Source organism: Cryptomeria japonica, chromosome 9, assembly GCF_030272615.1.
Source record: "Cryptomeria japonica chromosome 9, Sugi_1.0, whole genome shotgun sequence".
Lineage (NCBI taxonomy): Eukaryota > Viridiplantae > Streptophyta > Pinopsida > Cupressales > Cupressaceae > Cryptomeria > Cryptomeria japonica.
In genome coordinates, this window is record NC_081413.1 from 647,374,705 (window position 1) to 647,395,465 (window position 20,761).

The window sequence follows — 20,761 nt, forward strand, 5'->3', positions numbered from 1 at the left end:
TTGATCCTATAACTTCAAAAACCCTAAATGACAATAGGCATGATCAAAACTCCGAGACTCGGGCACGGGAAACTCAAAATTGCCCACTATGCTGCCAAAATCCTAAACTAACCAACGCGGAAAGCAGGAAAAGAGGGGGGTCCCCATTTGCAATGAGGCGATGTGTGAAAAGGTCACAACAATACCCTATCCTTCCAAGGAGAACTTTACATAAAGGGGGGCTCTTCATTGCACTATCATTCAACTCTATAGATGCCTTTGCCACTGATGTTAGAGGGGAGAAGATGAGTAAAGGGAAGCATTAGAACAAGGGGGGGCATTGTCATTGTATATTCCAGATCATTTCCTTGAGAAGTTGCCATCAATGACAAAGGGAGATAATGTTGGAAAATTTTCATTAATGCCATTAATGAGTTTTGGACTTTAGCTTAGGAAGGTCGATTCTAAATAAATATGCTCAACATATGCCTAACTTTATGAGATAGCCGACTTGATTATGGTTCAAGAGATGTGATTTGGTTATGATTACTATGTCTTGTTCATACAGCCATAAAAAAGGAAAATCAAGATATCAATTATCTTAAGATTATGATAGAAGCAAGTTCATAAGAAAGTAAACAACCCGTGTTTTCAAGTGGTGTGACTTGTCTCAAGGTATGACTCTTAAATTATTTTGCTACCAAACTTATCCATTGTGTGCAAATTGACTCATAACAAAACAATATTGACTAATTTGAAATGGTGCAATTTATTTGTTAAACTTAAAAACAAAATAAATATCAAAGAGTATGTCTCTTAGAAAGAGTCACTTTTTTAGATAAAGGGATGTAATGTCTCGTTTTAGGAACGATGCAATATAACCACAAAATGTAATGCTCTGATACCACTTGTAATGTCACGTTAATAGAGTAACCTAGTTTTTTGGGATGTTTACCTAACTTTTCCATCTCTCTCTATTTAATGATTGCAATTAAACCAAGTAATGGAAGTTTCACAAGCTATCAACTAGTATTTTTGATATAATGATATAACCGTATGCAAGATGATATAGAATTTATAGCAATATCTGATATACAAATATGAAATGTGCTATGAATGGGATTACTTTATCACTTATGGTGATAAAGAGATGATGCTATGTTTGATACAAACAATATATTAATGCAATCGATTTATTTTGCTTTCAGCAATGGTTTGCTATATCTGATCAAAAAAATTGATCATGCAATGTATTGATATAGCTAGAAGAGATATGTTGCTGTTTCAGATCGATATTTGAATGCCTGCAACTTGATAATTGATGCTGTTTCTGATATGCAAGCTTTAATACTTGCAATCCCTTGGTGTCGTCTCTAATCTGCACGATATCACTTGCAACCTATAATGCCAATGGCACTTGCTCTTACAGAGAAGATCCAAATCTGGATTAATAACAGAAATAATACAAAATCCACGATGATTGCTGAAGTGGAATGGATCTCCAATATATAACGTGAAACGTTAAGAGTTGCATCTCTTGGACTCTTAAAAGACATGATGCTTCTTAATCGCATCTCTTCCCCATGTATATAGATGAGTTTATGTTTGTTTATTAAACTGCTTGATCGCACATGCTTAACATTAACTTGTTTCTTTATGACTCCTTGCTTGAATGCAAATCGCTGCAACCCAATTCTTTAATATTCTTTGCCTCCTTTCATATGTGATCGATTAGCTTCCTGATTAATATGAGCTTGCTGATGACTAATTATTATCGAGTCCCTCTAATTATTATATCTTCCCCACTTGCATCCCTTGTTAATTGCTATAGTATGATTCTCTGTTTGTCGTCGATTAGACATAATCATTGTCCAATCATTTTTTTGCCATTCCATAAGATCATTAATTGTTCAATCCTTATCTTTGCTGATTGTCTGTCATTATCATGTTTCTTCATATGCCTTGCTATATCCATGCATATAGCTTCAGTATGTCGTATGCTCTTAAGACCTTCACTTCTTGATTAAGATAGCATATCAAACCTCTTGTCTTCATTGATTTATCTTATTCTTTATGCTTTACTTGGATGCTTGCAAGGCTTTATTCCTTATCATTCTTATCAACTATATAACTTACTATTGATACTATGTAGTATGTACACCAACTCTTAACTACTTAGATTGATCAAGACTACCGCCCTTGATCATACAACTTGTTTGTTGTTTGGCCAAGGCTGGGAACATTACAGTCTCCCTTGTTGTGATGTTTCACACATCGCCCCATTGCAAATGGGGACCTCTACTTTTTCGCTTTAGGCTTAGAGTTTTAGGTTAGTTGTCTTGGCTTAGTGTCAATCTCTTAGTAGTTTGCCTTTGTGTAGTCGGCATTAAATGCCTATGGTTATATTTGATAATATTTGTTATCCGACAATGTATTAATTAATTTTGTTAAGTGGGTTCTCACTCTCGGGTAGTTAGGTGTCGGTTGGTTGAAGGTTGTGTACCTCTCGGCAACCGTCGGGTCCTTCCTTTAAATATGTTATGTACGACCAAGGAAGGTAGTATGGTATAGTCAGATCAATTGCAATCCTTGGCCAACTATCTATGGTCTTCTTCTTTGTAATAATTGCATGTGTGAATAAAGATATATTTTACTACTATGTCTAGTATGCATTGTCATGTATATTATTATTTCCTATATTTAATTTATTAGTTGTAGCGGTAAACATTTTGGCGTCGTTGCCTTAAAAGAAATCAGGTTAGCCCTGAGTGATTCATGTCCGTAGACCCCAATAAAGGTGAGAAGAGGCCACATGGTGGTCAAGACAAAGCGATTAGGTGATTCGCTGACCCTCGGCCAAAGGGAGCAAAGGGACGAGTTGGAGCCTGGAAGTACCCGAAGTGTTGAGAGTCGAGACGTTGGAGGTGGAAGTGTACAAGACACACGTGTGGCCGAGAGTGCAAGGAAAGCACCGGAAAGTGGCAGTTGGAACGGTCCACCCGGGTCCGACACACCTGGAAGTACTCGAGTGTTGGGGACACTGGAGGTGGATGTGTAGAGGACGCGTGCATGGCCGAGAGTGTAGAGAAAGCATCGAAACGTAGCGGTCAAAACAGTCCCCCAGCTCCAGTACACAAGGGAGTAATCGGGCAACAAACCAATTTGCGAGAAATTGTTCATCACTGAGGAACTGAGCTGAAGACTCCTCCAGTACCTTCCGAGTGAAAACAATAATGAACAACCAGGAGAAGCAAAATCTTCCTAAATTTATAGGGGATGGATTAGAGGTCCCCTACGCCATTGCAAGACGTGTAACGATATGGGAGGCGAGTGGCCAAGATGGCAAGGACTATTGGCTGAAGGCCGCCACCCTTTAGAGGATTGCCATTGAGTGGTACATAGACCTCGATGATAAGCACAAGGTGAGATGGATTGATCTAAAGAAGGCATTCGAGGAGGAGTTCAAACTGTTGAGGGATGACAACGAGATTGTAGCAAAAATCTATAATACCAAGTAGGGTAAAAATGAGAGCGTGCGTGCTTACAATCATAGGCTCAAAGAACTGCTGAACAAAATGGAGAACCAGCCAGTTGACGGGTTGAAGAAAAGGTGGTTCACTGAGGGATTGATCCCTTCGTTGCACAAGAAGATGAAAGTAGTGCCTTCATCCTCATATGCTGATGCTTACAATCAAGCGATGGACATCAAGAGTGAAAACAAAACATTCTCCCGAGGGAAGAGGAAGATCGACGATGATGAGAGCATCAAATCCAAAACTGTACAGGCCCTTCGGCGGGATATATTGAGAATGATGAAAGAATTGAAGGCCGAGAAAGGAACCAATAAAGATAATAATGAACTATGGTGTACTGAATGCAAAATTGAGGGGCACATGAAAGATAATTGTACTTAAAAGATGTTTTGTGAGATTTGCCAAGTGATGGGTCATTCAATAAAGGAGTGTCCATATAATTGGAAGACTAGAAGTATGCAGGTACTTTTCACACAGGGAGAGTCTAGCCCATCGAAACCACATAATGTATCGCCCGACGGCAATGGAAATCAACGAGGGGGAAACCAAATATAGTACGACTCCAAAGGACGTCCTATCATACACTGCCGGCAATGCAGCGAATGGCGACAATTTGCGAGAGACTACCAAAACAAGAGAGACAAAGTACAATTATTGTGCAAATGTTGTGGACCAGATGACCATGAAGACACCAACTGCCCTAAGCAGAAGGGTATTAATATGCTGGATGTGGAGGAACAAGAGGACGCAATTTTGGCATCACGAGAGCACAGACAAAGAAGGCAATGTATTCAAACTCTGGTATGGAGAAGGAATGAACCGAAGTAGAACAAGTGTTGGCGAAGGAACAAGTAACTTCCAATGGAATTGCTAGTACGTCATTGCGGGAGTCAGAGAAGAACATAGTTTGGCAGGTGCTACATACAACCATACCCATCAAGGTGGCAGACCTTCTTCAAACTATGCCACAACTGAGAATGGCAATTGCCAAAACAGTCATCCAGAAACAATGTAAGCCACGAGGAGGAATAGATGGGAAAACCACCACCCGAAGGGAATGAGGCTAGTGATCCAATGTTGTTGATGGTGAGCATCGAAAGGAAGTCACTAGTCATCGAGATGGAAATAATGGGGAAGAAGTTGACAAACACCATTGTCGACGGTGGCTCGAGAGTCAATGTTCTACCAGAGGAAACTTGGAAATGCCTTGGAAGAACAACACTGTGGTTGCCGACCTTTGATTTGGTAGGTGTTGACCAGCATGGAATCAAGCCATTGGGGATGTTGATGGCACAGAAAGTAATGATTGGGACACAACAATTCCTGTTGGACTTTGTTGTCATCCAGTTGCAAAAGAAGGGGTACAATGCACTCCTCGGGAGGGGATGGTTGATTGCTGCCAAGGCAAATCACAATTGGAAGCGGAACACACTCTTGATCGAGAGTAAAGGAAGTACATAATTGACTTGAGAAACCAGGTGGTGAGCGAGGAGTTAGCATCTCCAAATCAGAGTTTGAAGATGGAGAGTCCGATATGGATGAAGGACAGAAAATGATGGAACGTAATGAGGAAGGGGTGCTTGAACTGGAAGATTGCTTTGAGGATGAGACGAGTTCTCTGAATGGATTATTTCACTGACAGATGGAAGATTATGAAGTCTTCCACCCCGACTGTAACATGCTACAAATTGGCGAAATTGAGGAAGTGCGAAGTCCGTACACAGGCCAAGTTCAAACATTATGTATAGGAACAAGCTCGAAAAATTGTATGGGGTTAGGCCGCATGAGAAGGAGAAGAGAAGTTGCAGGAACCAAAGAAGCATTAATTGTTTGGGGAATTAATCGGCAAACCAAAAGTATAAGATTTTTTGAAAAACCCGGGGAAAAAACTAGAAAAAAATTGGATGTACAAAAAAATGTAAATTTTTTTGAAGAAAAACATTAAAAAACTACTTTTTTTTATATATAAGGACATTTCCATAGTATAAAGATATTATAAGCAAATAAAACTAAGTTTGGGTACATAGGTACAAAAAACATATAACAATAATAAATAAATACATTTTTACAACCTAACAACAAGAATTAAAAAAGTGTAATTATAATATAATCTAATAAATTAATAATATAATAAGAAATAATAAATATAAATTAAAATATTATATATTATATAATATTAATATATGTGAATTTGAATTATCAATAATTAGTCATTATACTATAAATATAATCTATTCTGAACACATAATAATCATATATTATTAAACATTTATGTTTATTATTATTTAAATTATAAAATATAAAATATTAAACTATTAATCTATTACAATGTATATTTAATATTTTAAACATTTACTAAATATTATAAATTGAATTGTGTATTATAATAACTATATTAATAAATTAAAATATGTATATAATAATAAATAATAAATATAAATTAAATTATTATATATTATATAATATTAATATATTTTAATTTGAATTAACAATATAATATTAATAACTAGTTATTATACTATAAATATTCAAAACATATATAATAATCATATATTATTAAACATTTATATTTATTATAATTTAAATTATAAAATATAAAATATTTTAATCTATTACAATCTATATTTAATTTTTTAAACATTTATTAAATATTATAAATTAAATTATGTATATTATAATAATTATATTAATAAATTAAAATTATGTATTCTAATTAACATATAAAATTTTTAAAACCTAAAACTATTAAAAATAAATCTATTTGAAACAATTAAATCGAATGTCAAATAAATAAAAAAATAAAGTTATTGCTCACAAATAGTAAAATAGAATTTACTAGGGGCAACGTGAATCATCCTAGAAACCCCACAGCAACAAAAAAAACTTAGGTTTTTCATTCTTTCACTTCGATGTAATAATGTCCTCTTTTTAGCAGTCACGTGGTGATCTGTCGTTAGCCCATCTTGTCATGGTCCTAAGGGCTAACTAGAACTTTATAGGGATCAGTGCAGGATTTGGCTCAGGGGATTTCAATTTCAGGGTAATCAGAGGTGTTTTGACAAGGTTTCCAGATACTTAGTATTTATAGTAAGTCAGTTGTGGCTCAGTGAATGGTAATATTTGAAGCTTTTTTGGATGTCTATATTTTGGTGCATTTAATTCTTCAACAGGATTGCTAATTTAATGAGCCATTAATTAATTGGGCAATTAAATTAAAAGTTCCTAATGTTAAATTTAAATATTTAATTGTAGTGATTAATTAATGCTGCGACTAATGTTTAAAGTGAAAAATTAAAAGTTCCCTTTCATTTTGGAGACATAAGGGATATTAATATTTTATTACAACATTCTTTAATCCCACATTTATAGTGCTTTGGTAATTGTGCCCAAATGGAGTTATAAATATGAGCTTTAAATGTTGGCTGGGGTATCTTGGAAATTGTGTGTTTGAAGTTTGTGTTTCTGGAGTTTATCTCTAGAATAATTTCAAGCTTTTGGGGACGTACACCCTCAATCGTAGCATTTCCTATGCCTGTGAAAGACCATGTTTGGGGAATAAATCAAATTCGCATTGAAGGATTGGTGAACATTGGCTTTCACAATTTGGGTTATGAGGTCACTGGACATTGTGTACATGGCGATTATTTTATTTTCAGTGCTGTAGCTCATCATGGCAGATTATACGAACTTGGGAGGGAAAGCTTGAACACATCTTTTCCCAGCATTAGTTACAACATATGGGAGAGCCTCCAGTGTGGCTTACTGCCGCTGTGACAAGCAACACCAGCCATCTATGACCACTCGACTTCTCAGTCGCTTACCAAAAACGCAGCTAGCAATAGGTGTAGAGGGGAATCGTGGAGACAGCCGCCTAGCTTGTGCTTAGCAGCCGAACTTTTTGTGATTGGGCGTGAGTGTATGAAGATGCGTGGGGTTCATATTGCAGCGAATCACACAAATTGCATCTGGGACTGAATACACTGCAGCAAGCAATAACTGGTTCTGAAATTGTCTTGTAATTTTACTATGATATATGTTGTTGGAGTTGCGTTGTTTGAATGATAGAAGCAAAGGTTCAATTTGTAATTCTAGAGTTTGAAAAAAATGTTAATTCAGTGCTAGCCTTGGTTGCTAGGACATTTGTACTTAAATTTGTGTGAGTGTGCTGCTATATATAAATGTTGGAATGTCATGAATGCTACAAGCTATGAAACCACAAAATGCACCAGGTATCAACATAACCAAGAAACACTTCATTAAAGGAAAAAATCAGTACATAGGTTACATGCATAGCAACTGTCTGACTAAATTCCTCAAAGATTATTTGGGAGAAATTTGTAGCAAATAGGGACAGCCTCCTACATTCGATTTGCCTTCTTTCTCCTCTATAATGACTCGAATGGTCTATCTCCTGTCGCGCGACACTATAAATAGCAGATCTCGTGGCTTATTTGTCCATTTTCGCGGGCATTTTAGGGTTTTTGTGGGCTTTTTAGGGATACTTGAAATGCTCACAATTTTTTTCTGATTAGACGTGTGATTTTTTCGCGATTAAAACGTGATAAAATTGTTGACCTGATTTTGGCGATTTTTTGGGGGGAAAAATCAAAGCCGATGGCGATTCTCAATTAATCGCATTTGATCACGATTTTTTCTAGATATATGCTTCTGTGGCAGGAACAATGAAGGAAACTGGGAAGAACGGCATATGTATGCCATACGAGGGTTGTATGAGAAAAGGCTATACAAGTTGAAAGCACATCATCCATACAACAAATCCGTACGAAATTTGGAAGCACACCATTTACCTTAGAAGGGTCCATACATCATATGAAATACTAGCCAAATAAGGAGTGAAGATTTGGGGTCCGAAGGGTTTTGTACCACAAATCTGTACAGAGGCGAAATTTAGAAAAGCCACACAGACAAACCGTACGTTGTTAGAGTCAGGGGCTAGACGAAGGGAATAAGGCTCAATCCGTACAAAGGAATCTGTACAGAAGGAGACACAAAGGCAAGTAAAGACCAAGACGTCATCATACGAACACGAGACATTTCGTACATTAGTGACCAAGATAACATCACATCAAACTGCTAGGAGGAAATTGTCACCATACAGACATCAAACCACCAAGAGGGAATCGCCATTGTACGAACATCAAACCACCAGGAAGGAATTGCCACTGTATGGACACCAAACCACCAGGAGGGAATTGCCACTTTATGGACACCAAAATCACTAGGAGGAAATTGCCACCAATACAGATATCAAACTGCCAAGTGGAAATTTCGTACAGAAAAATTTATTGCCGAGAAATTGTCATACAAACACTAAGCTACCAAGAATTTCTATATAGCCGACTGGTTGAAGAGAAAATTACATACGGATAGGACCAAAGGAATTCGCTGGGTGAAGGGAAATTTCCGTACAGATAGGATGGAAGGAATTCGTTGGGTGAAGGAAAAATTTTGTACGGACTGGATCAAAGGGATTGGTTGGGCAAAGGGAAAAATCCATATTGGCAAGATCGAAGGGAATTGCTGACCGAAGGAAAAAAATTGTACGGACGAGGACGAGATGAGACCAAACCATACCCTGAAGGGATTGAGCAACTTGCCAACTTGTACAAAGGGATACAAAAATTGAGTGCCATCAACCTATATATGAACATAGTCGTACAGACACGGGCACGGGGTGGAAGGTGGTTCGTACGTCAAAGGGATCAAGCCATACAGATACGTACATGAGGAGCATCAAACCTTGCAAAGAGTGCATCTAGATTTGGACGTACTTAAGGACAAGCCTAGGTCGTACGAGTCAGCCATTGAACCATACAGGTACATAGGTGTGCAGGTCGCACATGGCGAAGAGTGAACTGTACATGTTATGTTTCAGACTGTAGATAATTTGTATCAAACTATACTTGATGCATATGAAGCCATACTTGAGGTAAAGGGAGTCGTATGTGGTCAAAAGCATGTGGTAGGATAAGATAAGATAAGATAAATTTATTAATTTCCAACAAAAGACCACAAAACGGGACAAAGGGACTGCCCACAGCCAAACAAGGAGGCCAGCCCGCAGTAGGGACACCAAACGGTGCCTGAACAAAAGCAACAAAGAACAAAAGACAAAGAAAGCAAGGAAAGAGAGAGAGGGGGGGAAAATCCCCCCTCAAGCCCCTTCCACTACAAAATCTGCACCGTAAAGAAGAACCTCAAGATAGACTCGCCACCCAAAAGGTCAGTAAGAAACCCAATGCCCTTAAGACGTTCCGTGGAGGGAGAAGAACATCATTGCAAGAGGGAGGCTTTCCTGGGAACCACCGACCGATGAGATCTGGAGGGAGAACTGAGTTGGCGCCTTGTGCCACGATCGGAGTGAATCTCAAGAAAGAAGGAAGTGATAAGCTGGCACGATTGCACAATGTCATAGGGCTAGCGCTGGGAGGATAGGTCCCGAAGCCAAACAACCTCCTGCATGTAAAGAGAAAGGCACCTTTGGTTTGTGTATCGAAAAAATGTGGAGAGGAACTATGCCTCATTGAAGAGACAGAAAAACCTGTCTTTGATCTCATAGTATAAAGGGCAGCGAAAAATGAAATGCTCCTCAGTCTTGGCCTCACCCATGGAACAAAACCGACAAATCCTGCTATCTCTGGCTAACTGATGATCAGTCTCAATACAGAGACAATGAGAACCCACTCTAAAAGAGCTAAGTGGGATCCAGAGAGAATGTGCCCAGTGATGTGATAGGTAAGAAGGATGTACAATGAGCCCATCACGAAGCTCCAAAAAGTGCTCAGCATAAATGGCCATCTTGGGGTGGAGGCCCCCATGGGGGTTGACCTAGGTGGTGTGGATGAACTACCTGTAAATATCCTCACAGACACATCGATTGAGCTCCTGTCTGGAAGGGAGGAGATGGTGAGGAGCACCCATAGAGTACTGGAAGGGAGGAAGACGATCAATCTCAATCCCAATAGAACCAAGAAGAGTAGAAGCCTCCACAAACCAACCAAAGGACATCAACGTAGCTATGGTCTCAGAGGAGCAGTAAGCAAGGTAGGGGTACCTGAGGCGCCCCTCACTTGTGTCGGCATAACCCTGTAGCCGGTGCAAGAACCAAATAAAGTCAAAGATGGTTCCAAGTCTGAGAGGGTGGGCTCTGAACTCTGCGAGAATAATATTGTGAGGTATGGAGTGCTTGCATCTAATGATGCGTCGAAGAAGAAGAACCTAAACCCACTCCGTAGAAGCCCAATCAGACTCCAAGAGGGACAACCCCCAAACAACAAACCCATAGAGAACAGTAGACCTAATCAAAGTATTCATGAGAGCCATCTTGGACATGGTGTCTTGGAAATGATGTCTAAAGCATGGTCTCTCGAGAAGAGCCAAAGAACCATAACCCTTGTTGATCCGTGGCTGAAGGGAGGCCTCAAACTAAAATGGGGGCCAAAGAACTTGATCCCTAGGTGAGAGGTCTTGAGGCAATTAAAGACCATAACCTTCGTTTTCCCCAAGTTGACCATCAACTGCCGAAGGTCACAAAAAGCTACAAGGCCATCCAATTGTCTCTATAAACCCTTAGGGCCCTTAGGGGAGGATGCTAAAAGGACCACATCATTAGCAAAGAGTAAAATAGAAACCAGGACATGGTGGAAATGGCAACCATCAGTCGAGAGGGAGTGCTCTAAAAGAAAAGCCTCTAGCTCATCAATGTAGATACCAAACAAGGTGGGGGAGAGGGGGCAGCCCTGCTTCACACCAATGGTGCTCCTAATGAAGTCGGTGAAGCCAAGGGGGGTCAAAAGATGACCTCGAACTGACTCATAAAGTCTCATAATGGCAGCCAAAAGAGTCTCAGAAATACCAATGTCTGGAAGTCTCTGGAACAGGGTTGCCCTCGACACAGAATCAAAGGCTTTGCAGAAATCCACAAAGCAACAGTACACCTTCGAAGAATGATGGCGAGCCTCCTCAATAATAGCTCTGAGAGTCAAAATATGATCAGTGGTCTGATAATCTGGTCTGAAACCAGCCTGACCCTATGCACGTATATCGTGGTGGTCCAACTCTCTAGAGAGTATAGCATGAAGAACTATGGCGTAGAGTTTGGAGAAGGAGTGACCAACTATAATAGTCTTGTAGTTATTGGGATCAGAAGTCGGGCCTGCCTTGTGGATTGGATGAATGATATGATGCGACCAAGATGGAGGGAATCTCGTGCTAACCACATGGTTGAATAGATCAGCCAAATAAGAGCTCAGGATGTGGCTACCATGCTTGAAGAACTCGGCCTGGAAACCCTCCTCATCAGCTGCCATGCTGCTATTCAAGGTCCTAATAGCTTTCATGACATTCGTGTGGGTGAAAAGAAGGCAATGAGCGGGAGCAACGACGAGGATGGGGGCCTGGCCGGGTATGTCATAAAGCGCGGAAGTATGGGAAACATGAGAGCCATGGTCCAGATCCGTGGGGTGGTGTGAGCAACGAGGGAAAAGGGTCCGCTAGAAGGACTTGGGGGAGTGGATGAGAGCAGCCCGCAGGGCTCTCCTGCGCTGGGAAATGAAGAGGCGTTTCTTGCTACGGAGGAGATAGCGGTAAGAAATTTTTTGCTACACAAAGTCGGGGTGGTGGTTAACAAAGGTCCCCCGCATGATGTGGTGGTGAGACTTGCAGTCCTCGTCTTACCATTTGTTCATAGGGCAAGACCGGCTCCTAGACGGAGGGGGTGGGGGAGAGGTGAAATGGGGGAAGGACAGGGGGGTAGCCTCCCAAATAGACTCGGAGAGGCGCTCAAACTTGACCACAACCGACCCGAGGGGGAAGAAAAGGTGATCTAGTGGGAGGAGCTGCCGAAGGTGGTAGGCAAAGAGGTCCTTGTCAGCATCATCAAAGCAGAAGGAGGTGCGCGCGGGGAGGGACGGATGGGCAGGCCGCTGGGGGGGTGAGGGGGAAAGGACTGAAGGGAGAGGTTGAGGAGAGCATGATCTGTCAAAGGGATAGGGGTGACCAAGAAGCAGGAATAGAGGGGATGAAGGAACCGCTGGCCAAGGCATACTCCACCACACAATGAAATCTCTATTTTTTGGCTTCATCAACAATGTTTTGGCGTCTTAAAAAATCACGAAAATTATGTGTGCCATGGAGTTCTATGTGGTTTTGAAGGTTGTAATTTGGTGTTGGCGGCAGGGGCGTTGCTCCTCGATCCCGCGTACGTGTTATGTTTCAAATCATAGATAATTTGTATCAGATTGTACTTGATGCATATGAAGTCGTACTTGAGGTAAAGGGAGTCGTACGTGGTCAGAAGCATGTGGTAGGAGTGAAATCTCTTTTTTTTGAAGGTTGTAATTTGGTGTTGGCGGCAGGGGCGTTGCTCCTCGATCCCACGTACGTGTTATGTTTCAAATCGTAGATAATTTGTATCAGACTGTACTTGATGCATATGAAGTCGTACTTGAGGTAAAGGGAGTCGTACGTGGTCAGAAGCATGTGGTAGGAGTGAAATCTCTTTTTTTTGGCTTCATCAACAATGTTTTTGGCGTCTTAAAAAATCACGAAAATCATGTGTGCCATGGAGTTCTATGTGGTTCGAAGGTTGAAATTTGGTGTTGGCGGTGGGGGTGCTGCCCCTCGACCCCATGTACATGTTATTTTTCAGAGAGTAGATAATTTGTATCAGACCGTACTTGATGCATATGAAGCCATACTTGAGGTAAAGGGAGTCATACGTGGTCAAAAGCATGTGGTAGGAGTGAAATCTCTAATTTTTGGCTTCATCAACAATGTTTTTCGCGTCTTTAAAAATAACAAAAATCATGTGTGCCATGGAGTTCTATGTGGTTTTGAAGGTTGTAATTTGGTGTTGGCAGTGGGGGCGTTGCCCCTCAACCCTGTGTACGTGTTATGTTTCAGACCATAGATAATTTGTATCAGACCGTACTTAATGTATATGAAGATGTACTTGGTAAAGGGAGTCATCATGGTCAGAAGCATGTGGTAGGAGTGAAATCTCTATTTTTTGGCTTCATCAACAATGTTTTTGGCGTCTTAAAAAATCACAAAAATCATGTGTGCCATGGAGTTCCGTGTGGTTTTGAAGGTTGTAATTTGGTGTTGGCAGTGGAGGCGCTGCCCCTGGACCTCGCGTACATGTTATGTTTCAGACCGTAGATAATTTGTATCAGACCGTACTTGATGAATATGAAGCCATACTTGAGGTGAAGGGAGTCGTACGTGGTCTAAAGCATGTGGTAGGAGTGAAATCTCTCTTTTTTGGCTTCATCAACAATGTTTTTGGCGTCTTAAAAAATCACGAAAATCATGTGTGCCATGAAGTTCCGTGTGGTTTTGAAGGTTGTAATGTGGTGTTGGCGGCTGGGTTGCTACCCCTCGACCCCGCGTACGTGTTATGTTTCAGACCGTAGATAACTTGTATTACACCGTACTTGATGCATATGAAGCCGTACTTGAGGTAAAGGGAGTTGTACGTGGTCAAAAGCATGTGGTAGGAGTGAGATCTCTATTTTTTGGCTTCATCAACAATGTTTTTCGTGTCTTAAAAAATTCACGAAATCATGTGTGCCATGGAGTTCCGAACAGACATTCATACACTTAGACAAACAGACATATACATTAGCAATTTGAGCTTTCTTAGTAATACATATGCAACCATCAATCAATATAGCATAGACCCACATATAATGACCAAGTCAAATTCACAATGCACTTCATATATATATATATATATAGGCAAAATTATCATAGCCAATAATGCTAACCAACCAGTAAATAATAATTAACCAATCATTAATAATGATTCTGAATAATAATTAGTAAGCATAATCATAATAGATAATTGCTCCAGTTAAAAGGGATATGACACAACCTCAATATTATCTTTCATTGTCTATTCAAAGTTCTGTTGCAAATTTCAATGCTATTAGACCATGCATCGTCCACATTTTCCAAAATCATGAATCTCATCTTTTTTTTGTATCAAAAACATATATCCATCTATAAACCTGAGTATCTTTATACAAGTTCTTTTAGCCAGATTCGTCCAAGTACTCAAGCTAACACACTTTTCAGAAGTCTAAGAGAGATCCACTTGGCCTCTGTTTGATGTTGGATAATTCTTCTTAGGGACCTGCTCAATTTTGTGGCCAATACTTTTCCTTCACTGCTTTAGAGAGCTCTTCCCCAGAAGAAGGGATACTTTGTCTTCTCAATCAACCTTGTGGCATAACCCTTGCTACTAACATCTGCTGTTCCCTTGAGTTTCAGAATTCAAACTGAAAATTCTCCAGAGCAGTTTAGTATCAAAAAACTGCCAGAATCTAATGATAGAAAGATTCAGGCTGTAGATTGCCATCAAACCTGGGACTTTCTTTTCAGCTTCAATATATCTTTAAAAAAATATTTTGAAGATAAGTACCTCTCAAAGTTGAACCTGAGGCAGAATCACTTCCACTTCCTGATTTTGTTTATTTCTGACCATTTGATTGTGCAAACTAATCAACGCCGTCTGTAGTGTGTCCACTTGAATCTTGAAAGGATTCATTCCCCGACTCTTAAAAGGATTTAATCCTGACTTGTCCACTTGAGTCTTCGCGTCATCCTTATTGGATATCAACTTGTCATCTAAATCCCTGCAAATCAACTTGTCACACACAAACGATCCTGGCTTGGATACCTAAAGTAGTAGATAGATTGAGATTGATGGACAGATCAGTATTTACACAGCACTCCCAAGAGCCCAAAAATAAATTAGAATAACCAAATTTACAAAAATGTATTTACTTTGGTTCGCAAATTGCATAATGCCTACTTTGAGTAGTATTTATTTGGACATTTATGGAAGTTTTTGGAATCTTTAAAAATTGTAAGTTGTAACTAATCACGAAACCTGAAATAAAACATCATGCAAACTACATATTTGTTTTCTAACTCTATCCTAGCATTCTATTATCAAAGAGCTTTACTTACTATTAAACTAAAATTTATAATCATACTGTGCATCAGACAATAATGGCTAAGTTGCTTCATGAACAGTCTCAAAAGTTATTTTGTATTTTGTAAGCTTCTTATCCATACGAAGGCTAAAGCATGTGAGTGAATCTCAACACTAGCACAGATCTAAATCTACCATATATGACCCTGTGGCTCTGTAACAGGCTGCCCTGTCCAAGGTTAGAAAGACTGATTTTCTTTCCTGTTTGAAGTGATGTTTAGTTGTACCTGGCGCGTTTGGTGTTTTTTTTTTTTTCACATTCATAATCAATGTTGACATTCAAGGGAAATGCATTGACAAATTTGACACAATTTTGCTTTAATTCAAAACTCCAAACTGAAGTACATCACACTAAAGAAACTGAGTATCTTCCAGTTTACACAGTGCATTCAATCAGCTATCTTTGTTACACAACTGTCAATTTAACACGATCAATTACACATTTCAGTATGGGGAATGTGAACTTGGTTAACTGCTGATGTAGTTCGATTTGAATCTTCACGTACCAGGGTCTGTTCGCTCTTAGTTATTCTGCAACCTACTTCCTTTCACCACGCAACTCAGCACTGATATTCCAAACTGTGAGCAACTCAGAATGTATTGAAGTTACCACCAACAACTGTTGTATTTTGGCTGGAAATGACTGCAGTAACTCCCTTCGCAATGATAAATCAGTTCTATTCCTCAGCTCCAAGATACAACCTGCCACACACCCGAACTGTGGACTCCCAGAGTGCTGCTGTAGACACAAACTCTTGGTTACGCCCAGCTCAGTGTATATAACAACTTCAACGTGCAGTAAATAATAGGTGCGGTTTGCCAGGAAAGGTAATCGCTCAGCCATGCAGCACACATGCACACTGTGAATTACAAAAAACACGCAACCTGTGTGTAAGACCACGACCTGTCCAGTATTCAAGCTACGCTCAGCTGAAAAGGTTTCGCCCAGTCTGCTTAATGCTACTGTTCACTTTGGCTACTGCCACTAATCTCTGCGATTATTACTCCCGCCCAAGAATTTCCACTGAAAACCAATACAAACTCTACGGTTTGGGCACACTGCAACAATGCGACTATCTTCTAAATAGGTTCAACTAACTTCAATACTCCGCTACATTCCATTAATTCTTCCCAGCTCTACGTTTTCCCTCCAGTAGGAATATAACAAGTTTGTAAATGCAAGATGATATAGCTGAAAGAAGAAATTCGCTTGCCACAATACCTTCACTGTAATTTCCTCCATTCTTGAACTTCACCTGTCATTATCTTCCAGCTCTGCAATTTTTCAAGTTAAAAGATTTCCCAGATTTGATCTCTCACAAACGTGGGAAATGTTGCCAATGAGGATGACGCCCCCAATAGCCAAGAAGATTTCCAGATTTTTTCCTCTGGAAACTCAGTTTCACCATTTCCAAGAACACAAATTCCAAGATGAGTTTCCAGCATTCAATGCCTTCATTTATCACTTCATTTTGGCTCCAATCCCAATGCATCACGAATGTGGGATAAATGTAAAATAGAATAAAATATTATTATCCCCTTATGTCTCCACAAAGAAGGGGTACTTTTAATATTTTCTTTTTAACATTAGCTTCAGCATTAAATAACCTCTAAAGTTAAATAATTAAATTTAACTTTAGAAACTTTCGATTTCTGCCTGAATAAATAATTCCCCCATTTAAAATGCAATCCAGGAGAATAATTAAATGCACCAAAATGAAGTTAACGAAAATCGCTCCAAAAATTTCCCGACACTGAGCCCAAACTGACTTACTATAAATAGTAAGTTCTAGGAAACCCTATCAAATCAACTCCGTTTGGCCCAAAACTGAATTTGCCTAGGCCAAATCCATCACCGGTCCCTGCAAAGTCCTGGTTAGCCTTCAGGACCATGGTAAAACGGGCTAACGACAACTCGCCTCCTGACAGCTAAAAAGGGGACATTACAGGCTCCTTGAATTTCTACTATTTCATACTATCTAATCAAGCAGTGTGGAGAAATTATTGTGATTTGCATGCAGTCCCACTGCTTCCCCTTAACCCTTTTCCACATTGAACAACATATCTTTGCACATTTATTGCATAAGCTCATGAGTGTTGGGGGTGTATGAAGTAGGGTAGAAAAATTAATCAAAGCATCTGAGAAGAGCAGTGAAGATATTGCTTGGCATGGTAGATATTAGTAGATGTTTGCAGTTATTTTGGCACGTTATATGGAAATGATAAGCAAGAATAATACCAGGTGTGAAGTGAGTGAGAGGAACAATTATTCTCATCAAGTTGTATTTTGCTTGCTAATGGAAAATGGGATAATAAAGAATATATAGTTATTTACTTTCTCCAGCACGAAGAGTGATACAGATGTTCTCTATTTTATCTGATATCATATTGGCTGAATGCCTCGCATGTTTATAATTGATTTGATGTAAACACCACTGGTTGTATGCACTTGTCTATCTAAATTTGTTGCCTCCAAACTGATTCATTAGAATATATGTCATCAGAAAGGCCATGCATTAAATATATCTCCTTCATGATTAACTTATGTATGCCTGAGTGCTAACTAAAATCCCAATTTTGCAGCCTCTATATTGGCTAGCATGGCCTAAATTTTCTATGTATCATATGTATGTTGCCTTCAACATCTTGGATCAACTCTTCAGGGCTTCTTTGAACATCAAAATTAAGTTTAAAGAAATGTTGTTGATGAAGCTTTTAGTATTGCTTTATTGACTTGATAACTAGACTTGTACATGACGCTTATTTTGTAGAGTTCTTCTGTTAGCTACTGTCTTGCTAACAAAATTTACCTAGATATTGGTAAATTTTCTTTAAAGAACACATGCCATTCATTCACATTTTTTTTGTCATAGAATGGAAATATTGAATCTACGGTGTTGCTAATTCAATTCATTTCATTCCTGTGATAAAGGTAGCAATGCAAAGAAATCAGGGGAAATTTCTCACGATAAAAAATCCAGAGCCTACAGTTCTTGGCCTAGAATTTTTAAAAGGATGTGATCTTCATCACATGTCTGCTAGTGCAGGAGATCATTCTTTGTCGCTCTTTCCTGAAGGTGATATGCTCCAGGCAATGAAAATGCAAGAGTCAACATCTGGAAATAGTGAATGGGGAAGGGGTTGGGCAGATACAGAAATTCGGCAGCAACGGCTCAAAGGTCGAAAGAGGAGAAAGAAGCGAAAAAGAGCATCAAGAAAGCCAAAACAAAATTTAAATACTGTTCGAGGGCGACTTTCTGCAAAGATATCAAAGAAAAAAAAATAAAAGTTGTCTGCATTAAAGGCTAACATGTAAATCAAACAATTGGAAAGTGTACTGGATATTATCTCATTAGTCTATTTTCAAATTCTTGAAAAATCATCACTTGTTTGTTAGTGTTTGACAAAATATACTGATGAACATCCCATGCTTGAGTCTTGACCCATCATAAAGCAAATTTTACTGCTATTTCTTATACCATGATGGGTTCTCACGGAAATCTGTTTCTGCTTCTGTTTGATGAATGTAATCATCGGAAAATTCTTCATACATTTTGAAAACGCTTTTCTTTTCTAATTATTTCTGGGCTCGAGCACCAGATATTAATAAAAATATCCATTTTTACCTTGAAAAAATGGTAATTTATAGTTGCAAAATGTGACGAGGTATGAATCAATCCTTTCTCCATATAAATTTTGAATTCTGCAAGAGAGGATTCTACTGAATTTGTCTTGCAACTGATTGCGGCTTTCTTCCCTTCATAACATATATCAACCATTTAGGTGTTGTATACATCTAAACTTTTAATATCCATGATAGAAACCGCAAACTTGTTATATATTAGATTGAGAATCACATAACTACATTTCAAAATAAAACATTTTTTATGACCAATTATCATGCTTGAAAACATGTAATGGTTTGTAGGTGCAACTAATTTAACAATTTATTCTTAACTTAAAATCCTCTTCCAACATTTTGTCTTTTTCAAGCAAAACTTGGTTATATTCTTCCAATGGTCAATTCCCATTTTTCCTTGGATACAACCTTTTCGAAGCCTGGTAAATGGTCATGAGTTAATTCTTAGAAAACCTTGTGCACAAACTTTTTAATTCAACCTTATAAATTCATTCTCTCCTTTCATCTGAATCTTCATAGACTATATTCTTAAGAACAATCTTTAGATTTTATTCGTTAAGTATAATTTCAAGACTGAAATTCAATGCCATTCATGTTAGATTATGACAACAATATAAAGCAAATCTTATCTCATTTAATTTCATCTCATAAAAATTATTATTTCCTTACAACAAGATTTTTTTTTTTCGTAAGTTTGATGATACTGCTATGTGGGAGATATTATAGATAATTTTGTAGTAGTGAAAGATATATATAATGTGTAATCGTAGCTGCTGCATGAAGATTGCAAATTTTTCATTAAGCAGTAAGAGTAATGATACTTTGCTCAATGTATGTTTCTTTGACATGTTGTCAAGATTTTACCATGTAAATCTCTATCTTGTTAAATGTTCTATTTTATCTTTTTTTAAATTTCTTTGCAACTAATTTGAGCTACCAATTTTAGTGATTTTGTGTACTCCGTTTTTCAACAACTCATTTGCCTCATCTTCAAAATGCAATCATAGATACATATAAGAAATGCATTCATTTTATATATGTTCCACAAGACTTTGCATTCTCCAAGAATATTTGTGCTGCATTATCTCCAAAACAAGCTATTTTCTTAAATGCTGGATAAGCTCAATAAGTCCTTCCATATCTTATAAAAGTTTTGGGTAAAAGCACTAACACATATTTCCTCGATTCCTTTTCAATTTAATCAATATGTACTTGCCTATACTTTGAAACATATCTACTATCATTAAATAAAAATTGGCATATCTATTTCTAGAAAAAATTAAGATATTGAGAGACCATTTTTCACGTATCTATTTTGTTTAAGATCACAACATTTTTTATCTGAAATCCTTAACTTTGTAAACATGTAGAAGATTGTGTGTGTATGTATATATGTATGTGTGTATGTATATGTATATCTATGTGTATGTGTATGTGTATGTGTATGTGTATGTGTATATGTATGTACGTATATATGTATATATGTGTGTGTGTGTGTGTCTTTATTTTGATTACTTAAGAATTATTGTAAATTATAATGCCATTGAGATGGTGACAATGAATTGTTCTCAAACTCTAGTTGTGGCA

General features: G+C 38.4%; 1 protein-coding gene across 3 annotated transcripts in view; it reads left to right on the forward strand.

Annotated features, from left to right (window-relative positions):
- The window catches only part of LOC131066729 (ATP-dependent DNA helicase Q-like SIM), a 287,762-nt gene extending 268,592 nt beyond the window's left edge, over positions 1 to 19,170 (forward strand). For 2 of the 3 annotated variants that reach the window (XM_058001560.2, XM_058001562.2), the window contains one exon: positions 18,467 to 19,170. In XM_058001560.2, coding sequence (XP_057857543.2) covers positions 18,467 to 18,820 — 354 coding nt within the window. In that variant the 3' untranslated portion in view covers positions 18,821 to 19,170. The remainder of the gene's footprint in view (positions 1 to 18,466) is intronic. The other variant, XR_009358846.1, reaches the window with a different exon arrangement.
- Positions 19,171 to 20,761: the final 1,591 nt, after the last annotated feature.